Source organism: Panthera pardus, unplaced genomic scaffold, assembly GCF_024362965.1.
Source record: "Panthera pardus isolate Hobbes unplaced genomic scaffold, ASM2436296v1 HiC_scaffold_24, whole genome shotgun sequence".
Taxonomy (NCBI): domain Eukaryota; kingdom Metazoa; phylum Chordata; class Mammalia; order Carnivora; family Felidae; genus Panthera; species Panthera pardus.
Window position 1 is genome coordinate 112,623,393 of NW_026526810.1, and position 17,053 is coordinate 112,640,445.

Consider the following 17,053-nt stretch of genomic DNA (forward strand, 5'->3'; position numbering starts at 1 on the left):
CTCCCCCTATCTCCTCCTGTAACTAAGTAGACTCTTAGGGAGGAGAGTTCCTTTTGTTGGAATGTTTGAGACTTGGTGTGCCTCGGGGTCTTGGTAACTTTTGACTGAGACTTTCCCCCATAAGTCTTCGCTCTGGGCTACCATATTCACAGGCTATCAAATGTTCCTCCCCTTGTCTCAACTTCTGCTAAATTTGTGTTTATTAAATAGCGTATACGTTAGAAGAATATTTGTATAAGTCTGAGTAAACTATAATGAGTAACAATAAAACAAACACCTCTAGCCACCACCCAGCTTAAGAATGAAAGCGTTGCCAGTATCTCCCAGTCATCCCTAGGTATAAGGTATTGGGTGGCACTTTATGGTCTTTGCGGTAAACCGTCAGCCAGCCTGACTGAATACTTCAAAAACACTTAAACATTGTTTTCAGATATGTTTTTGTTCAGAATATTTACTAAATTCAGACAGGCCCTTAGGGAAGTTTTAATGTAGATTCCAATTCCAGTATTCCCATTTTTCTGTCAAACTTTTTAGAATTCAGTAGACATACCATGCCCAACCTGTTGTGGTTACAGAATTGTGTCAAGCTTAGCCTTGGAATAAAGGAGAGCTTTCTGAAGCCTGTAGCAACCATATTGTTTTTTTTTTCCATAGACTGGCTGCTGACGGAGCACCGGAATTGAAGGTGGAGAGTATGAACTCCAAGGCCAAACTGCACGCTGCCCTCTATGAGAGGAAGCTCCTGTCTTTGGAGGTGCGGAAACGTCGACGACGGAATGGCAGATTGAGGGCAATGAGGCCAAAATACCCAGGTACCTGCTGGTGAGCTTACGCCAAACTCCACTGTCCGGGTCCTGCCAGGCCCAGTTGATCAGCTTCTTACTTCATACTTAATGAATCAGAACCTTCCTCATCACATACATTTAATTTTTCTGCGTAGTCTTTTTCTCTGAAACTTAATTTCAAAAGGGTTGGAAGTTTCTAAATCTTCCAGTCTATAGTATTTGTGCTGGGGAATAACTGAAGCACATACGTTTTGGCCCATGGCTAAATACTTGAGATGTAGACATAAATCAGTAGAAAGAAACACTTTAGCTGAAGTTTAATGGAACCCTGAGCATTGTTGTTCAGGTTTTTCATAATTAGGTGTTAAAGCTGGTTCATCCCTTGACATTGCCAAATCATATAAATATTTTAAACATGAACAAAGAGGAATGTGTCTCTCTCCAAGATGCTCCCATGTCATAGGTCTGTTTGTCATGATTGATGGACTGACTTCCTTCCCCCCACCCGCCCGCCCGCTCCTTCCCTCCTTTGTTGAGCACCTGTATCAGGCATGTTGGTCACTAGGGTTTCATTGGTGAATAAAAAAGGTATAGTCCTTGTCCTCACAGACCTTCCAAGTTGGTGAAAGAGAAAGGTAATGAATAAACATAGGATAGAACGATGTTCCCCTGCTCCTTGTGCCCTTCTGAAAACCTCCAACACACTGTAGAGATTACTGTACCCAAGATGTTTGCCTGACGTTGAGAGAGAGCCATTGGTATTATGGTGAGGAACGTGAACTCTCATGGAGGTCGTTGCAGGCTTTTGAAATATGTAAGACTGTAGAGTGGCATGTGTGTGCTGTTGATGTTGTGCCTCTATTGTGGTCTGATTTGGAAATGGGATTTTATTAAAAAGATAAAAGGAAGGTATTGGGAGAGAGGAAAATTTAATCTTTTTTCAGCAACATTAGTGATTCTTCGCATTTAGTGATCACTCAACCAGCTGAAATGAATGTTAAAACCGAGACAGAGAGTGAAGAGGAGGAAGAAGTTGCATTAGACGACGAAGATGAAGAACAGGAGGCTTCCCAGGAGGAGTCTGCAGGGTCCCTCGGAGAAAGTCAAGCCAAATACACCCCCTCACTGACTGTTATGGTAGAAAATTCACCCAAAGAAAATGCCGCGAAAGTTTCTGAATGGAACAATAAAGGTGAACAGTGCTGCAAAATTGAGACTCAGGAGCCAGAGCCTAAATTTAACCTGATGCAGATTCTGCAAGATAACGGCAATCTTAGGTATGTACCTTTTGTAGTTGGAATCGTAAAACCAATGACTTGTATTGTGTACCAGGTCCTGGGCTGATGGCTCTACGGCCATTTTCCTTTTCTGACAGTGGTCCTGGGAAGTAATGACTCTGATTTTGTTATTATTGTTACTAAGGAAGAATGTCATTACTTTTGATGTTGTTTTGAATATTAATAATTGTCAAGAGGAGTTACTTGTCCAAGGTATAGCGCTGCAATCCATACCCAGGTCTCACTGGCCCAACAAATATTTGTTGGGCTGGAGTGTCAGTCACTAAAAGCACAGAGTTCAAGCAGCTCACGGTTTTGGGTAGGGATCCTTAAAGAGCGGGGGCGCCAGTATGGACAAAGCGCTCTGTATCTTAAATACAGAAAACAGAGTGACTGATCTTGCCTGGGAGGCCCAGAGAGACATTAGGGAGGTGGCAATATTTGAATCAGGCTTTGGCGGATGAGTAGGATGCCACGAGGGCCGAGAGGTGACAGCTAAGTGCGGAAGTGCCAGGAGAGGAAATAAAGGCAGAGAGATGTGATAGTCTAGTCATTCATTCAGCCCTTCAACAGAAGTTTATCGAGCACCCGCCCTGTGCGGGAATGGGCCAGGCTATGGTAGTGTTACAGTAGAAACCGAGACAGGCTCGTGGGGCTTACGGTCTTGGGGGGTATACTGACGGTAAACAAAGAAACAAGGTAGTTTCAGGGAGTAAGTAGTGCAATGCAGAAAGAACAGGTTGTAGTGTTAGAGTGTAATTGGGTGGAGGGTTTCTTTAGATTGTCGTGTTCGGGCACGAAGAGGTAACCTTTGAGGTGAGTCCTGAATGATGAGAAGGAGCCAAGTCATGGAGTATCAGGGGGCAGAATGTTCCAGGCAGACAAGCAAGTCTGAAGGCCCTGAAACTGGAATGAGCTTGGCGAGTTTGAGAAACCTGGGTTAGCGTAGTGGAGTTACACGGAGAGAAGTGTGCGGTAAGAGATACGACTAAATAATCGGATGTCGTTTGATCACAAAGGGGTTTAAGAGGAACTGGGACTGTATTTTCTAAATGGATAATTTTTAAGCAGATGAATGCTATGGTCAGACCTTGATTTAGAAAGTAAATTCTAGGTGCATTGTGGGGCAGTGATTGATAAGAGGAGAACTAATGGCAGAAAGGTGAGTTAGGGGCTGTCACAGTAGTCCAGAGCCAGAAAGATGAAGGCCTTGACCAGAGCCACGACTATAGGAATGGAGGGAATGGGGTGGACCGGATGAAATTTGCAGGTTAAAATTGGCAGGGCTTGGTCTCTGTAGATGTAAGAACTCCAGAGAGGCTGGATTTTTCCAAACGTAGCAACTTGGCGATGCCATCAGTCCACATAAGGAGCATAGGAGTTGGTTTCAGGATAAAAATGATGTTTCAGTTGGGGCACGGTGAGGCAGAGGGAGGGCTCTGGGATGAAGTTGCTCAGCGGATAGGTGAAGATATCACTTTGAGGGTAAGAGTTGAACAGGATCGGGCAGTTGATAGTTAAGAACTTCAGAGTGAGTGAACTTGTCCAATTCATTTAGTCCAGCAAGCATAGACTGGAGAAAAGGAGGAGAATTGAGCCCTGGGGAAAACCGGTGTTTAATAGTAAAGAGATAGGAACTAGCAGCTAGAGAGGTAAGCATCAGCGTAGGAGGTGGGAGTGTGGTAGAACTCTCCAGAATGAGAGTTCCAAGCTGTAGCATGCTTCAGACGGCCCGAGAGAGCATGAAGAGTGAGAAGAGACTCCTGCATTTCTGACATAGGGCCAGCCTCTGAGTTGTGAGAAATTACGAGTTGAGAAATAAGAAAGCAAGTGCAAGCTAACTTTTTTAGAGGATTTGGCAATGAAAAGAAGATGAGAACACATCAGAGAGAGTGAGGAGTGAGCTAAGAGAAAAGGATTTTTTTTTTTTTCCCAACGATGGGGATTCTGAAGCTTATTTATAGACGAGGGGAAGGATTTGATGGTAAGAAGACCAGAGATACAGAAATGGATATATTGATAGAGAAGGGCCCCAAAGGAAGGCAAAAGAGGCCACTGGAGGGGTCTCTCTTCCTGTTAAGTCAGAAAGAAAGCACTATGGGCTGAGTGTAGTAGTTAGAAGTTAAAGAGGAAAGGAGTTTACGTATTTATGCACGATGGCCTTTATTTTCCAAGTTAGAGGGCAGTTCTTATATTGCACGGGTGGCGGGTGACGTCGGGGTTTGGGGAGGTATGCAGATGGAGTTAAGGTTTGGAAGAGTCTGTTAGTTGAGAGCTCACTGAACTGTTGGAAGACCTGGACTCTCTCTTCGCTTTTTAGTGATTCCCAGCTGGCTGTGTGATCATGGCGGCCAGAGAGCTCCGTGCCTCAGTTTCCTTTTCTTTCAGGCCAAGGTATAAGGTTAGACAAATGTTTTTCGGACTGTGCTTTCTGAGGGGGAAAAAGGATTCCACTGAGTTGAAATAGAACATTTGAAAACCACTGGATTATATTCTGAGGCCCTTTCCAGCAATAACATTCTACTTAGCTGTTGTAGAAATAAATGATTTCTTCATAAATCTTAGGGATCTGACTTTCACTGAGTAAACTGTTGTAGTTGCCTGGTGTGTTAATGCAAATGAGTGGTTTTCAGACTCTGTTCCCTGTAGCTACCCATGATTCTGTGGGGCACCTCAGTGGCTACTGAGGGGTCTCAGGGAGGTCGTGGCAAGGATTCGAGACTCCAGGCCCTAGCCTTTAGTTGCGTATTTTTTATACTGAGGATCCATATAAGCTTTTATGGTTTTAAAACCAAGTTTCACTGGTATAAATCATTTCTAGTTTTCATTCTTTCATCTTTTTTGGTATGTTGAAAATGCCTAGCCAACCAGTGTGTCCAAGTATCTTGGGGGCAGTCTCAGAATTAACAACCCAGGGGTCCCTTCAATAAGGTTTATAGAAATGGCAACCTCCACACTTGTTCATTTGATTTGTGGCAATGACTTACAACAAAATAATGATTGAAATCTCAACTTTGAAGTGACATCTCCCTTATCCAACAGACCTTCACGTTTCAGCATTAGAGGAATGATTAATAAAATGAGGTCTTCTACTTGGGAGATATGTGAAACATGCCATTTCTACCTCATTAGGTAGCAAGTGAATTTGTGGATGAAAATTAAGAATTTGTTTCATTTGTTTTGTCTTGCAAATAGTTTGTTGTGGAGGTAAATGGTTGAGGGGAAAGTGGTCTCCAGGTGAACAAGAATATAAGTGTCCTTGTTGAGAAACATTTGAAAATAGAAATTTGTTTTTTCAGAATCATACTGTGCTCCCATAAACTATCCCCATTAGTTAGAAACATGTAGCCTTACTTGTATTTTATGCTTTGGAGATCTTCTATATTAAACTCTCAAGAGCAAATCTGCTTCCAACCTGACTCCCCTCCTCTTCGGTCCCTCCAGCACATACGCAGAGGTTAGACCTAGACCCTGTTAGGATGTCCAGTTTACTCTGGTCAAGTCCTTCATCCTAACTTTGGAGGAACAGTGAATAGAAAGCATTCAGTGATTGCATGTGTGAGGATTGTAAACAAAGTTTGTGCTGGGCCCTAATCTTCGCTGATGTAATTCTGGCTGGAGTGTCAGAAGGCCGATCAGCTGAAGTAACCAAAATCTCTCCTGAAGGAAAACAGATCCGCTACAATTAGCAGCTGAAGTGAAAATCATCAGTGTGTCTCTGGCCTTTCTGTATTCTAAACCGTAGCTTCAACAGATTTCCTTGTTTCCAGCCTAGACCACCAAGCAGAAATCAGCTGAGTTCTCCAGTGATGTCCCTGAGGTGCTTTTTTTTTTTACTACATGTAAAGATTTTGTTTTCCCACTGAACATCTGGGCTCGTCCCAGCCTGTCAGTTCATCTACGCCAAACTCTGTTGGACCTCACTCATTTGTTCTGGGCTCCAGCCATTCCTGTCTTGTAGTTGAGAAAAGCAGGACTTTAAGATTTGGTCTCAAAAGTTCCTTTGTAGGATTTATCGATTTCCTGCTTTGGAGGCTTTTGCACACCAGAAATATTAGTTGCCATAGCAAAAGCATACTTTCGCACCAACTGATAAGTATATACTTTAGGGCCTCCAAGGCAGGAAAACCTTTCCACATGAATGCAAAGGTTCTTGTGAAGATTCAATACTTTGCCTGCCCATCTCCCCCAGGAAAGTTGTTAAAAAGTTCAGAGATAAGGTGTAAGAATAGGAAACCTGATTTCCTATTCCTGTTTGATATTTTCCCCTCTGTTAATAATGAGAAAATAAATAGGATTCTCCATCTTTGATTCTGTTAATAGGAAAAAAGAACACCTCATGCACTGTGTAGAAGGAATCTTTATTCAATGACTGCATGATGGACTTCATTTTTTTTAGCCTTCCCAATAGGAGGATCCTCAGAGCCCGCTTTGAATGAGGCAGGTACACATTTGGTAGGCTTAGCATTCTGTCTCGTAACGGTATGTTGTTTTGGATTTCTATAGCAAGGTGCAGGCCCGAAGAGCGTTCTCTGCCTATCTCCAGCATGTTCAGATTCGCCTGATGAAGGACAGTGGAGGTCAAACGTTCAGTGCCAGTTGGGCTGCCAAAGAGGATGAACAGATGGTGAGGCTCTTCTTGTTGGAACCTTTTTACTTGCCCTGTTTCTTTTCTTTCCTCCTCCTCCTCCTCCTCTTCTTCTTCTCCTCCTCCTCCTCCTCCTCCTCCTCCTCCTCCTCCTCCTCCTTCTTCTCCTTCTCCTTTTCCTTCTCCTTCTCCTTCTTCTTTTTTTCCCCTATTTTTTCCCCCCAAGGGTGAAGAGTATTATATTCTTCTGGTGAAAGAATTGTTCTTCACTATAGTTGATGGATTTCTCTTACTTTAATGTGAACTGGCTCCTTGATCTGGGGCCATGTTCATCACACTGTGTGTTGAGGGCATCAGTTTATTTCATTCTGGAAATGGAAACTGATTGCTCATTACATATCAGGCCCTGTGCAAAGCCCCCCAAAAGAATAACAACCTAGAGCCCTTTCTCAAGCAACTTCACGTTGTCTGAACTCTTTGATGTAGGCACTGTCATCCCCATTTTGTAGATGCAGAAACAAAGGCCTGGAGCAGGGAGGTAATTTGCCTGTGGTCCCACAGCTTGTGTGTGGTGAGACTGGAACTTGAGCCCTGATGTTACAGTTGTACGTTACTTCGTTTCCTATCGTTTCTGTGCATCACAAGGCATTCGTTTTGTGTCCTAAGGGGTCACGTTCACTCTGAAAAATCAATGCTTTGTCATAGGCCCTCTAAGAATGTACCATCCTCCATGTTAACTTTATTTCTCTACTAGTTAAAATTTTATAAAATTCTGAGATGACTGGAAACAAACTGTGTCATAATTTTTGCTGTGTGTCAGTCATTTGAACATGCCTAGAATTTAATATTCTAGCAAGGTTTGGTTTTCTTTTTGAATTGGAAGGATCAGGAACGTCACGCTCTTTGGTAAGACCAACGCTTATAGAAGAAGCCATAGCCCTTCTTTGCCTTTTAACCACAGGGATCTGTCACTGCAAAGAGAGCGACTTTTAAGGCTGAGAAGTCTGCATCCTTTGTCCGTCTCGGTGGTGACCCTACCATAATGTTCAGTTCTCCACATACAAGAGGCATGTGATATGCCAGGCTTATTATGAAAACATGATGGATATCCCAGAAAACAACTTGTGAAAGTAAAGTAGCCAATACAGCCCAGAGATAAAACCTTGTGCATTGTGAATAATCCTTCAACTGTCAGTGGAAAATGTTAGCTCTCCTCTTTCCAAGTGGAAAATTGAGGCTGCCTTTTTGAGAGTCAGTTTGTCTGCTCCACTGTGAAAAAATAATATTTTAATATAACAGCTTAAACCACCCTATAGTAGAGATAGCAGAGTAGAACCGTACGATCCAACCCTCTGGTTATCCTTTATGCTGGAGGAAATGAGCACCAAAGGACAATGAACGGAAATCAAATGCAAGGGATAAAAAAATAGCTCAGAAGAGGGTAACCGCTGTAAGTGCTGGCTTGGAATTCACACAGGATTTCAATGGGATTTGTTACAAGAATGCTTAGGATCATCACTGCAAAACCTAATACCAGTTCTGTGCGTTCCTGTGTGAAAGTATATCTAGAGAGCAAACCCTAACCCATTCCCTGATGATTGTGGCGGTGGGCTTGTTGATGAGGAAGGTAGGGGTAGAATTGCTCTGTCTGCTCCAGGTGAGGGTTAGAGATTCTTTATCACAGCTCACAGGAGGTGCATTAATAGAAGGTCCCCAAATCTATCATCTTAAGGCAATTTTTTCATGTTGTGGGGGGTGGTGGAGAGGGAAGGAACAATGATCTTTAAGGCCCCTGGTCTCACAAAATGTCCCTTTGAAGCATTTGTGATATTGTGAATGATCTGATTGGTATCTGTTCAGATTTCAAAATCCCTTGCCCCATGCCAAGTGAGATGTGCCCTTTGTCCCCTTTAATGACTTTCCCCTGTGCACTACCCCCCAGGCAGCCCCCTTCGTCTTGGGAAGGGAAAAAAGAAGCCATCACCTCTCAAGCATAGAGTAGCTGTTCTTTCTTTTTCTTTAGCACTAAACTTTTGAAATTGTGGTTTCTGTTCTTCATTACCCATGCACTTCTTAGCCTCTTCCTTCTATTCCCTTTCCTCTACTGGAAGCATTGTCTTGAAATCATCTCACAATGGCCGGATCCCGGGCCTTGTCTTGGCCTTGGTCCTTTTCAGCACCAGCCTCTTGGAAGCTTTTGACATGGGGCTTTTAACCCCCTTGACCTCCATGACACTATTTTCTCCTTGTTGTTTTGTTTTGTTTGTTTGTTTGTTTGTTTGTAAATGTCTGGCGTTTCTACCATGGGGTTTTTTGCTTTCGTTTCTGATTCTTCCTCCTCTTTCCTATGAATATTTCTGTTCTTTCTCTTCCGTCTCACCTTTGATGATTTCATCTGCTCCCATGGTTTTAATTTCCGCTGTCCGTGAAAGCTACTTTCCCTTAAGCTTAAGCTTTCTCTGATCGCCCTGGTAGAAGTGGTATCTACACTTTGAATTATGATAGTACTATTTGCATGTGGGTTGTGATACTTTTGCGGTTACTTCTTTAATACGTAGTTAATTTGTATACGTATTTATTTTGCCTTTCTGATTGCCAGCTTTTTGAGGGGAGAGAATAAGTTTCTTTTGCTTTGTCTTTCTGTATCCTTACTGTACCTAATGTTTTTGCTCTGGGTCTTTTTTGTTGAAATGTATAGTATACCTCTTCTCGTATCTCTGTTGGGCAAATCCTTCATACCTTATCTTCTGTTGCTTCCCATAATCCCTGCTTTCTTTCCCTCACGACTCTTAATAGGAGCTAGTGGTTCGCTTCCTTAAACGAGCATCAAGTAACCTCCAGCACTCAATGAGGATGGTATTACCCAGTCGACGATTGGCACTTCTGGAACGCAGAAGAATCTTGGCCAACCAACTGGGTGACTTTATTCTTGTGTACAACAAGGTAGGTGGTTCATCTGTTACTTGTGTGTGTTAGATTGCCACGCACTGTTAGCAAGGCTAGAAGCCACTGTCCAGCTGGGTGGAGAGGTCCTTCTCTTTTCTATCATCGTCATCCCTTGTGTGTAACTGTTGCAGGGAGCTAGACCTTGCTCCTTAACTCAGCTGATCTGAAAAGCTGCTCATTACTTCTGAAAGCCCAGTGGCCATAGTTAACGCTTATCAAAAGGCAAATTCCCAGGGCGCCTGGGTGGCTTAGTCGATTAAGTCCCCAACTCCTGGTTTTGGCTAACTCATGGTCTCACGGTTCATGAGTTTGAGCACTTCATCAGGCTCTGTGTTGACAGTGTGGTCAGACAGATTCTCCGACTCCCTCTCTGCCCTCCTCTGTTTGCGCTCGCTCTCTCTCCCTCTCTCTCTCCCTCAAAAATAAATAAATAAACATTTTTTTAAAAAAGGCAAATTCCCTTTGAGGGTTGTGTATCTGAGATGAATCACAGGCTATGTGAATTTGCATTGTCATTATGCCTGTAGATAGTGGTAAATAGACGGTTTGAGAGCAAATGAACTGTTGATTTAATAGAATGACATAATCTTCTTTCCTGAGAGAGTTATACTTTGCTCTTGAGAACATTGTAGACAGTGATATCATTTTACAACCAAGACCAGGAAATACACTATTCAGTTAGAATATTTTACAAAGCATCGGATATCCAAGGGTCTTAGAATGCTTTGGAAATATCAGTATTTGGGAGAAAAACATATGGTCATTTTGCAAAAGGGAAAACGGAGGCCTGGAAATTTAAGTGATGCTAGTATAGATGTGTGGAATGGTTAGTAGAATAGCAATATAAAAAAATCCATGGCTGCAATTTACTCCAGATCTGTTGAGAATTTTGGTATGTCTTATATAAGTGAAGAATTTACTCAGTTTGGATGCTGGTATAGGAGTAGGTTCCAAGACAGATCTTTCCTTTCCCTAATTGTAACAAAATGCAGCATCTCGGTGGTCATACCGGTGAAGCTACAAGTGTGAGCACAGATGTTACTAAGCTGCTATGAAAAGTTCTTCCCTGAAGGGGCTTTGTGGGCAGAAAGCAAAAAGATGATAAGGATTTACATTTACTCTGCAACCTTTATTTGGGAATTCCAAAATGTTTTATGAAACAGTGGCAGAGAGTAATATATCAAATGTATAGGTGGCAAAAGTACCTGGAGGGATTATGTCTTTACTGTAAAGACAAATTAACCCAATGGTAATGAAAGCAGATGATGAAGTGTGCACTTATCAGGAGCCAGTTTTATCTTACTGTTTTCCTTTGTGGGTTGGGGACTGGGTAGGAAACAGAACAGATGGCTGAAAAGAAATCAAAGAAGAAACTTGAGGAAGAGGAGGAAGATGGGGTGAACACAGAAAACTTTCAGGAGTTCATCAGACAAGCAAGGTAGAAGATCCTCTTTATTAAGAAAAACTATCTTATTCTCTCTTCCATACTGCCCCATATCAGTTCTCAATATTTCCTTGTTTCTAACGTAGGAATGTGAGTAAAATCCCTCTCAGGATGAAAGAGAGCATTTCATAGGCTTGGCCTCTCCATATCTCAGCCAATCATGTTGTTGTCCTCATGGTTTCAGTTATCAAAACGCTGCTGCTAGGTATCTGGGCTGTATTTCTAGACAGCCTTCAAAGTACACACCACTTGAAGTGCTGAGAGAGAGCCCTTTGGAAAGTTGAAGTCAGAGGCTTCCAGTGTCGACTGAATCTGAATTTATCCCTGACCTACTGATGCTGTGGCGATGACCAAATTTTGCCTATGTTGAGTGGGTTGAGGAATTGGCAGTTTCTCAACACCGTGAGGGTTACACCTAATGTGGACAAAATAGAACCAGTCCTCCATGCGTAGATTTGGCTTTGAGGATTGAAAATCTCAGCATTCGGCTCTATCGTGATACAAATCAGTCAGGCCATTTTGTCCATTTACAATATGTTTCCAAAGGAAAAGGTGACAAAACATTTCATTTAAAATTTTGTGAGACTCCTACTGGGGGAACTTTTTCCAAAACAGAAAGTCATACAAAACCACTCAAATAAAGGATAAAACATCTGTGTGACCCTGTTCGTCTTCAACCATCAAAGTCACTGTGGAGTGAAAAGCAGGAGAAAGTCCATTCTTTGTTGGTTTATAAAGCTAAATCAGGTGGTGGTTTATCAGTCACCAGCACAATCTGATCTGTGTTTAATACCTTGTACAGACCTAAGTATAGCCTCACTATCTTGTGCTTAAACTAATACAGCAAACAAGTCTATCATTTTGTAGGAGTTCAAAACTGTCATGTTATTTTGTTGACATTCTTGAGTCTTGAGTTACAGATTGATAATAAAGTTACAGAAACAAAGCAAGACACGGTTTCTCACATCAGCATGATAAAAACAGGAAAGAACACAAATGAGGTTATGTTCAGAAAATGGCTCTACATTTAAAGTTAAAAAATTAGGGGCGCCTGGGTGGCTCAGTCGATTGAGTGTCCGACTTCAGCTCGGGTCATGATCTCACAGCTCGTGGGTTCGAGCCCCGCGTCAGGCTCTGTGCTGACAGATCAGAGCCTGGAGCCTGCTTCGGATTCTGTGTCTCCCTCTCTCTCTGCCCCTCCCCTGCTCATGCTCTGTCTCTCTCTGTCTCTCTCTCTCTCTCTCTTAAAAAAAAATAAAAATAAAACATTCAAAAAAAATAAAAAAAAAAACAGAGTTAAAAGATTAATATTTAGTTCCTCTTTAGGATCTTCAAGATCCCTACAATATAAAAAAAGAAAAGAAAAGCCACCTTTTTTGAAAAGAGACATGTATCCCCCTACCAGGCCTAACTGTTTGCTGGAAATGAATTATATATACTAAAACTAGTGATACAGAGTTAGAGGTAAAATATGCTGGAACATATTTGTTAACTGTCATCGCACATTAAATGTCGATTTTTGGAAACATGTTCAGTCATCAGTTTTTTATTATGTTTGGGGTGGTACATGGATACCTTTGTCAAGGTTGATAAAACCAGATACCTGCAGGAGTCAGGCAAGGAAACATAAATTATGAAGTGAGCAAAGGGTAAGAGAGGCGATATTAAGCAGTTTGTGTTTTGATCAGCCTTAACCTGCCCCTTCCCCTTCCCCTTCCCCTTCCCCTTCCCCTTCCCCTTTCTGTGAAGGGCCAAAGAAAGCACATGGACATACAGAGGCGTTCGCCCCATTTGTAACTTCAGCGGTAGATCTGTCATAGTTACTGAGGTACTTGCCTTGTGGCCCTTCACCTTCTCCACTTTGAGACCTTGGGGTTTACTCTGAGATTCGTAGAAATGGGTTCCTAGGTTTCCTAGGTCATTACAATGTATTCTGAAGATGGGATATAGGTTCCTTGTGATAATGCTGGAATAGTTTGCCTATTTAAAGACCACTTATCTGGAACATAGCCAGGCTCCAGGAAAAAAATACAAAGGGCCGTTGAGAAGCTGCCACAGGTGTTAAAAATCCACGTCTAATATGTTTACTGGGAGAATCCCGTGGGCCCTCATCAAATTCCTTATACTTTCCATTTTGTGGATGTTCATAAAGGACAGGTAATTTCAATATTTGAAGTGACCTAGAACCATGTACTTCAGTTTCCTTCACGGACTAGATGGTTAGGGAACTCTTCCATGGTTATGCTGGTAGGTCTTACTTCTGACATAGATAATTAAAATGACAAGTGACTCCTTTAGTGAATACACTTCAGTTATCTGGAAGTGCGGTGGGCAAACCGTGAAGGACCAGATAATATTTCAGACTTTGTGGGATATATGTGGTCATTATAGCAGTCTTCTTTAAAAATATAAAAACATTTTTAGTGAGGAACCGTACAAAAACAGGTTGCTCCTCGGGTTTGACCCCCCCTGTTGTTTGTAGTGTGTAGTTTGTTGACCTCTGATAGAGAACATGGCTGCCAGTAGAACCTTCTGTGTTGTAGCTACTGAGTATGTGAAATGCAGCTGGTCTGAGAAGAATTTTTCAATGTACTTACTTTTAATTCATTTAAATTTAAATAGTCCTATATGCCTAGTGGCTACCATATTGGACGGCGCGTCTAGAAAATTCACTTTGGAATGAATAAAGCCTTATCATGCTTTAAATTTTTTAGATTGCTTTGTTTGTATTCCAATTTAACCATCTATTAATAGGGAGTTTTCTGCTCATACTTATTATTTTCCCCTTCTCCAGCTGACTCCCATTTCCATAATAAAATCTGGTGGAAAGATTTTCCAGAAGAGCTTCCTGTTCTGACCATACTTTCTCTCCTCGTTTCAGTGAGGCTGAGCTGGAGGAGGTGTTGACTTTTTATACCCAAAAAAACAAGTCTGCAAGTGTCTTCCTGGGGACTCACTCAAAAAGTTCTAAAAACAGCAACAGTTATTCTGATAGCAGGGCAAAGGGTGGTAAGTATGATGGTTAATTAATGAAAAATAAGAAGAACGAGTGAAAAAATGAGATCTGCAAAGGAGAGCCAAGAATAATGTGCTGCCTAAACACTGACAGACTCCAAGGTGGTGAAATTTTGCAGTGTGGGAATGGGGGGTGAGGAGGCATTGCATTTTTGTCCTCAAAGCAGAAGAGGGACCTGGTCTGATTTTTTTTTTTTTTTTCATGAAAATTAACAGCAGAGAGCTTTTCAAGACAAACTTCTAATAATTGCTAACATTTAGTGAGCGCTCATATTACTATAATCTGTTGGATGTGATCTGACTTTTATTTTCAAAAAACCATTATGGAGTGGGTGCTATTTTTCAACTTCTTGACAAATGAGAAAACAGAAGCTGAAAGAGACTGCGTAACTTGCTTAAAGGTACCTTTTACGGTGCAGTGGGACAAGAATTTGAACTTTCATCTGCCCAGCTGAAAGCTTGTGCTCTTAATCTGCTCTTCTGTCTTTCCTAATGGTTATTTCCCACTCTTGTTACACTTTTTTGCTTCCTCTAGCTCATCAGCAATGGCATTTGAGATAGAAGAATTTTTTGTCGTGTGCGACTGTTCTGTACCTGGTGGGATGTCTAATAACCTTAATCCCACATCCTAAATGCTATTGGCTTTCTTCAGTCACTGTGATAACCCAGAATGTTCCCATCCATTTCTAAAAGAGCTCACTGCTAGGGAATTCCATGATTGGGGATTTTGGAATTAATGTGGACCGAACTATCTAGCTCGTGTCATGTGATAAAGAAAAAAAAAATAGCAATGATGTTCTGTTATAAATAAAGCTCTGCACCTTAAAGTAAGATCCATTTAAAATCTAGATGGAAATGTAAGACGAAGGAAATCTACACCAATTCCTGTCAGTGCTAAGCACTAGATTAAAAGACAGAGACTCGTTCCCTGCTGTTAAGACTACCACAGTCTACGGTGGAAATAGCCGGGATAATCGGTCATTTCTAATGTAGAGTGAGTGTTCCCAAAGAAACAGTGTTAATGTTTTAAAAACTATTTTGGTTCAGAGGCTAGTCTGCAAAAGCCTATTTATATTGAGCTCACTGTATAATGGAACGATATTTCTAGAAGTCCCCAGCCCAGCCCTCTTCTTTGAGCTTTCCTAGCTTATCTAAGTTCTAAAGCTAGTTTACTCATCTGTTCTTCATTCCTTCTACACATTTTTCCCGACCACCTGCTGTGTGTCAGACATTGTGATAGTTGCTAGGTGTCTGTCCAGTGATCAGACTGCCATGGTACGTTGACTTCATAAGGTTTATTGTCTAGTGGATGGAGTTGGGTGAGTACATGTAGGAAGAAGGCTGGTGGAAGCTTTGAAAAGCTCCTCCTAGAACAATGTTGAGAAAGGGAGCCTGAAGAGACCGAGGAGTCCCTGTAATGAGTTGGAGTAGAGAAAAGTGTGTTAACCTGGGGAGCTGAGGGCCTACACTGGCATTCAGTAGTCACTTCTCCCCTGACAGTAGTGGGGAAGCCCTAACAGCATGTTCTCAATGGTGTCTGTTTGTACAAATGGGCCCCTGGAAATTCTGGGGTTCATGTGTTAAGGACTGTCTCTACATAAGGAGATCTGTCCCTATCAAGAATAACAAGAGAGGCAGTAGGAAGGCCTCCATCAAGGAAACAACATGATGACATCTGATAGTATCCAGACTGATTACAAACATGAGCAAACACACGTGTGACAGTGTTACCGCTGCTGGTGGTGATAGGCAGCAAATAATTCATATGTCCTTATTCTTTCATTCTGAAAGATGATCTGCAAAATGGCCTCTCTTAAGCTTTTATATGAATTAGCCCTTGAGAAAGATTTTGGAATATTTCCCCAAGTATATGGTTAGCTCCAGCTGTCCTGTTTCAAAATTCTATGGTAGAAAAAAAAAAAAAAGGTTTATTAGAGTGGAGATTTATTTTATTAGAGTGATTCTGTCATTGAATATACTGATCACTCTATCTCAGGTGAGCTCACTCAGCTTGCTCAAGTAAAACCAAGGAGTTTTCTTTAAGATACAGAGCTATTGTAGTTTCCAGGTATCATGCCCACGGATATGGGGGCTGTTCTTTCTGTCTCTTGGTAGTTGCCCTGCTCCGTATGTATGAGGACTTCTTTGCTCCAGTGCGTACCGCCAGCCAGCTTGGTTTCTTAGTTTCCCTAGTTTGAATTCCTGGCAGAGGCATCTGACTGCTCATACCTTCCCCGCCCCCTCTGCCTCCCCCCCCCCCCCCCGCCCGCCCCCCCCCGAAGGCATGTCCTAGCTTGTTAGCATCCAAGGATGGCTGCCCTGGTATCTTTCCCTGGTTTGGTTAGCTGGAGCTTGGGGTTGGGGATGGTTGGGAATCTTTTGGTCGGTTGCCCCCTCAGCAGGACTATGGATGTGGCCGGCTTTGGGAAAGTGTGGCGACATGTGCAGTTTTCCCTGGAATTGATTATTTAGTTGTGTTATATTTCGGAAACACAGTTATATAGAAAGCATTTGATCAGGATTTATTTTCTGTTTCAGATCACCATGAGACAATGGAAGAAGTGAAAATAAAGCAACCCAAACAGCAGGCAACAGAAATTCACTCTGATAAATTATCTCGTGAGTGACTTCAAACCTACATAGATTTGCCGCTCTCTGATCAATCCCTAAAAGAGGAGAAAAAGAGTCGTCAGATAGCTAATGAGGCTAAAGCATGAGGCATTACCCCACAGAAGTTCTTTTGTGCGTTCTTTCTCTTCCATTAGAATGTCCTCGTATTTATTGATAACCCGTTTTCCTTCTGAAGAACTTTTCATTTTCTTAATGTTTAGAAATTCGGAGCACTCCCTCCCCGCCCGCACCCCCCCCTCCCCGCCCCTGAAGGGTGAAAAGCAGAGGGAGAGGAGTTAGCTGTCACTACCAGAAACTTTGTCCTAATGCCCTAGCATGTGCAAAATGCCTGCTCTGGTTGATGGAGGCGGTCTCGACTCCAGCTTTT

General features: G+C 42.2%; 1 protein-coding gene across 23 annotated transcripts in view; it reads left to right on the top strand.

The window, feature by feature from the left end:
* The window catches only part of TTLL5 (tubulin tyrosine ligase like 5), a 299,024-nt gene that overhangs the window by 101,358 nt on the left and 180,613 nt on the right, over positions 1–17,053 (top strand). For 17 of the 23 annotated variants that reach the window (XR_002074563.2, XR_002074564.2, XM_053889627.1 and 14 more), the window contains 7 exons: positions 655–822; positions 1,730–2,062; positions 6,569–6,689; positions 9,447–9,593; positions 10,931–11,034; positions 13,922–14,049; positions 16,594–16,674. Coding sequence is in view for 21 of the 23 variants with exons in the window: in XM_053889627.1 (XP_053745602.1) it covers positions 655–822; positions 1,730–2,062; positions 6,569–6,689; positions 9,447–9,593; positions 10,931–11,034; positions 13,922–14,049; positions 16,594–16,674 (1,082 nt within the window). In the remaining 2 variants the exon portion in view is untranslated. The remainder of the gene's footprint in view (positions 1–654; positions 823–1,729; positions 2,063–6,568; positions 6,690–9,446; positions 9,594–10,930; positions 11,035–13,921; positions 14,050–16,593; positions 16,675–17,053) is intronic. The other 6 variants (XM_019427217.2, XM_053889623.1, XM_053889630.1 and 3 more) reach the window with 1 other exon arrangement.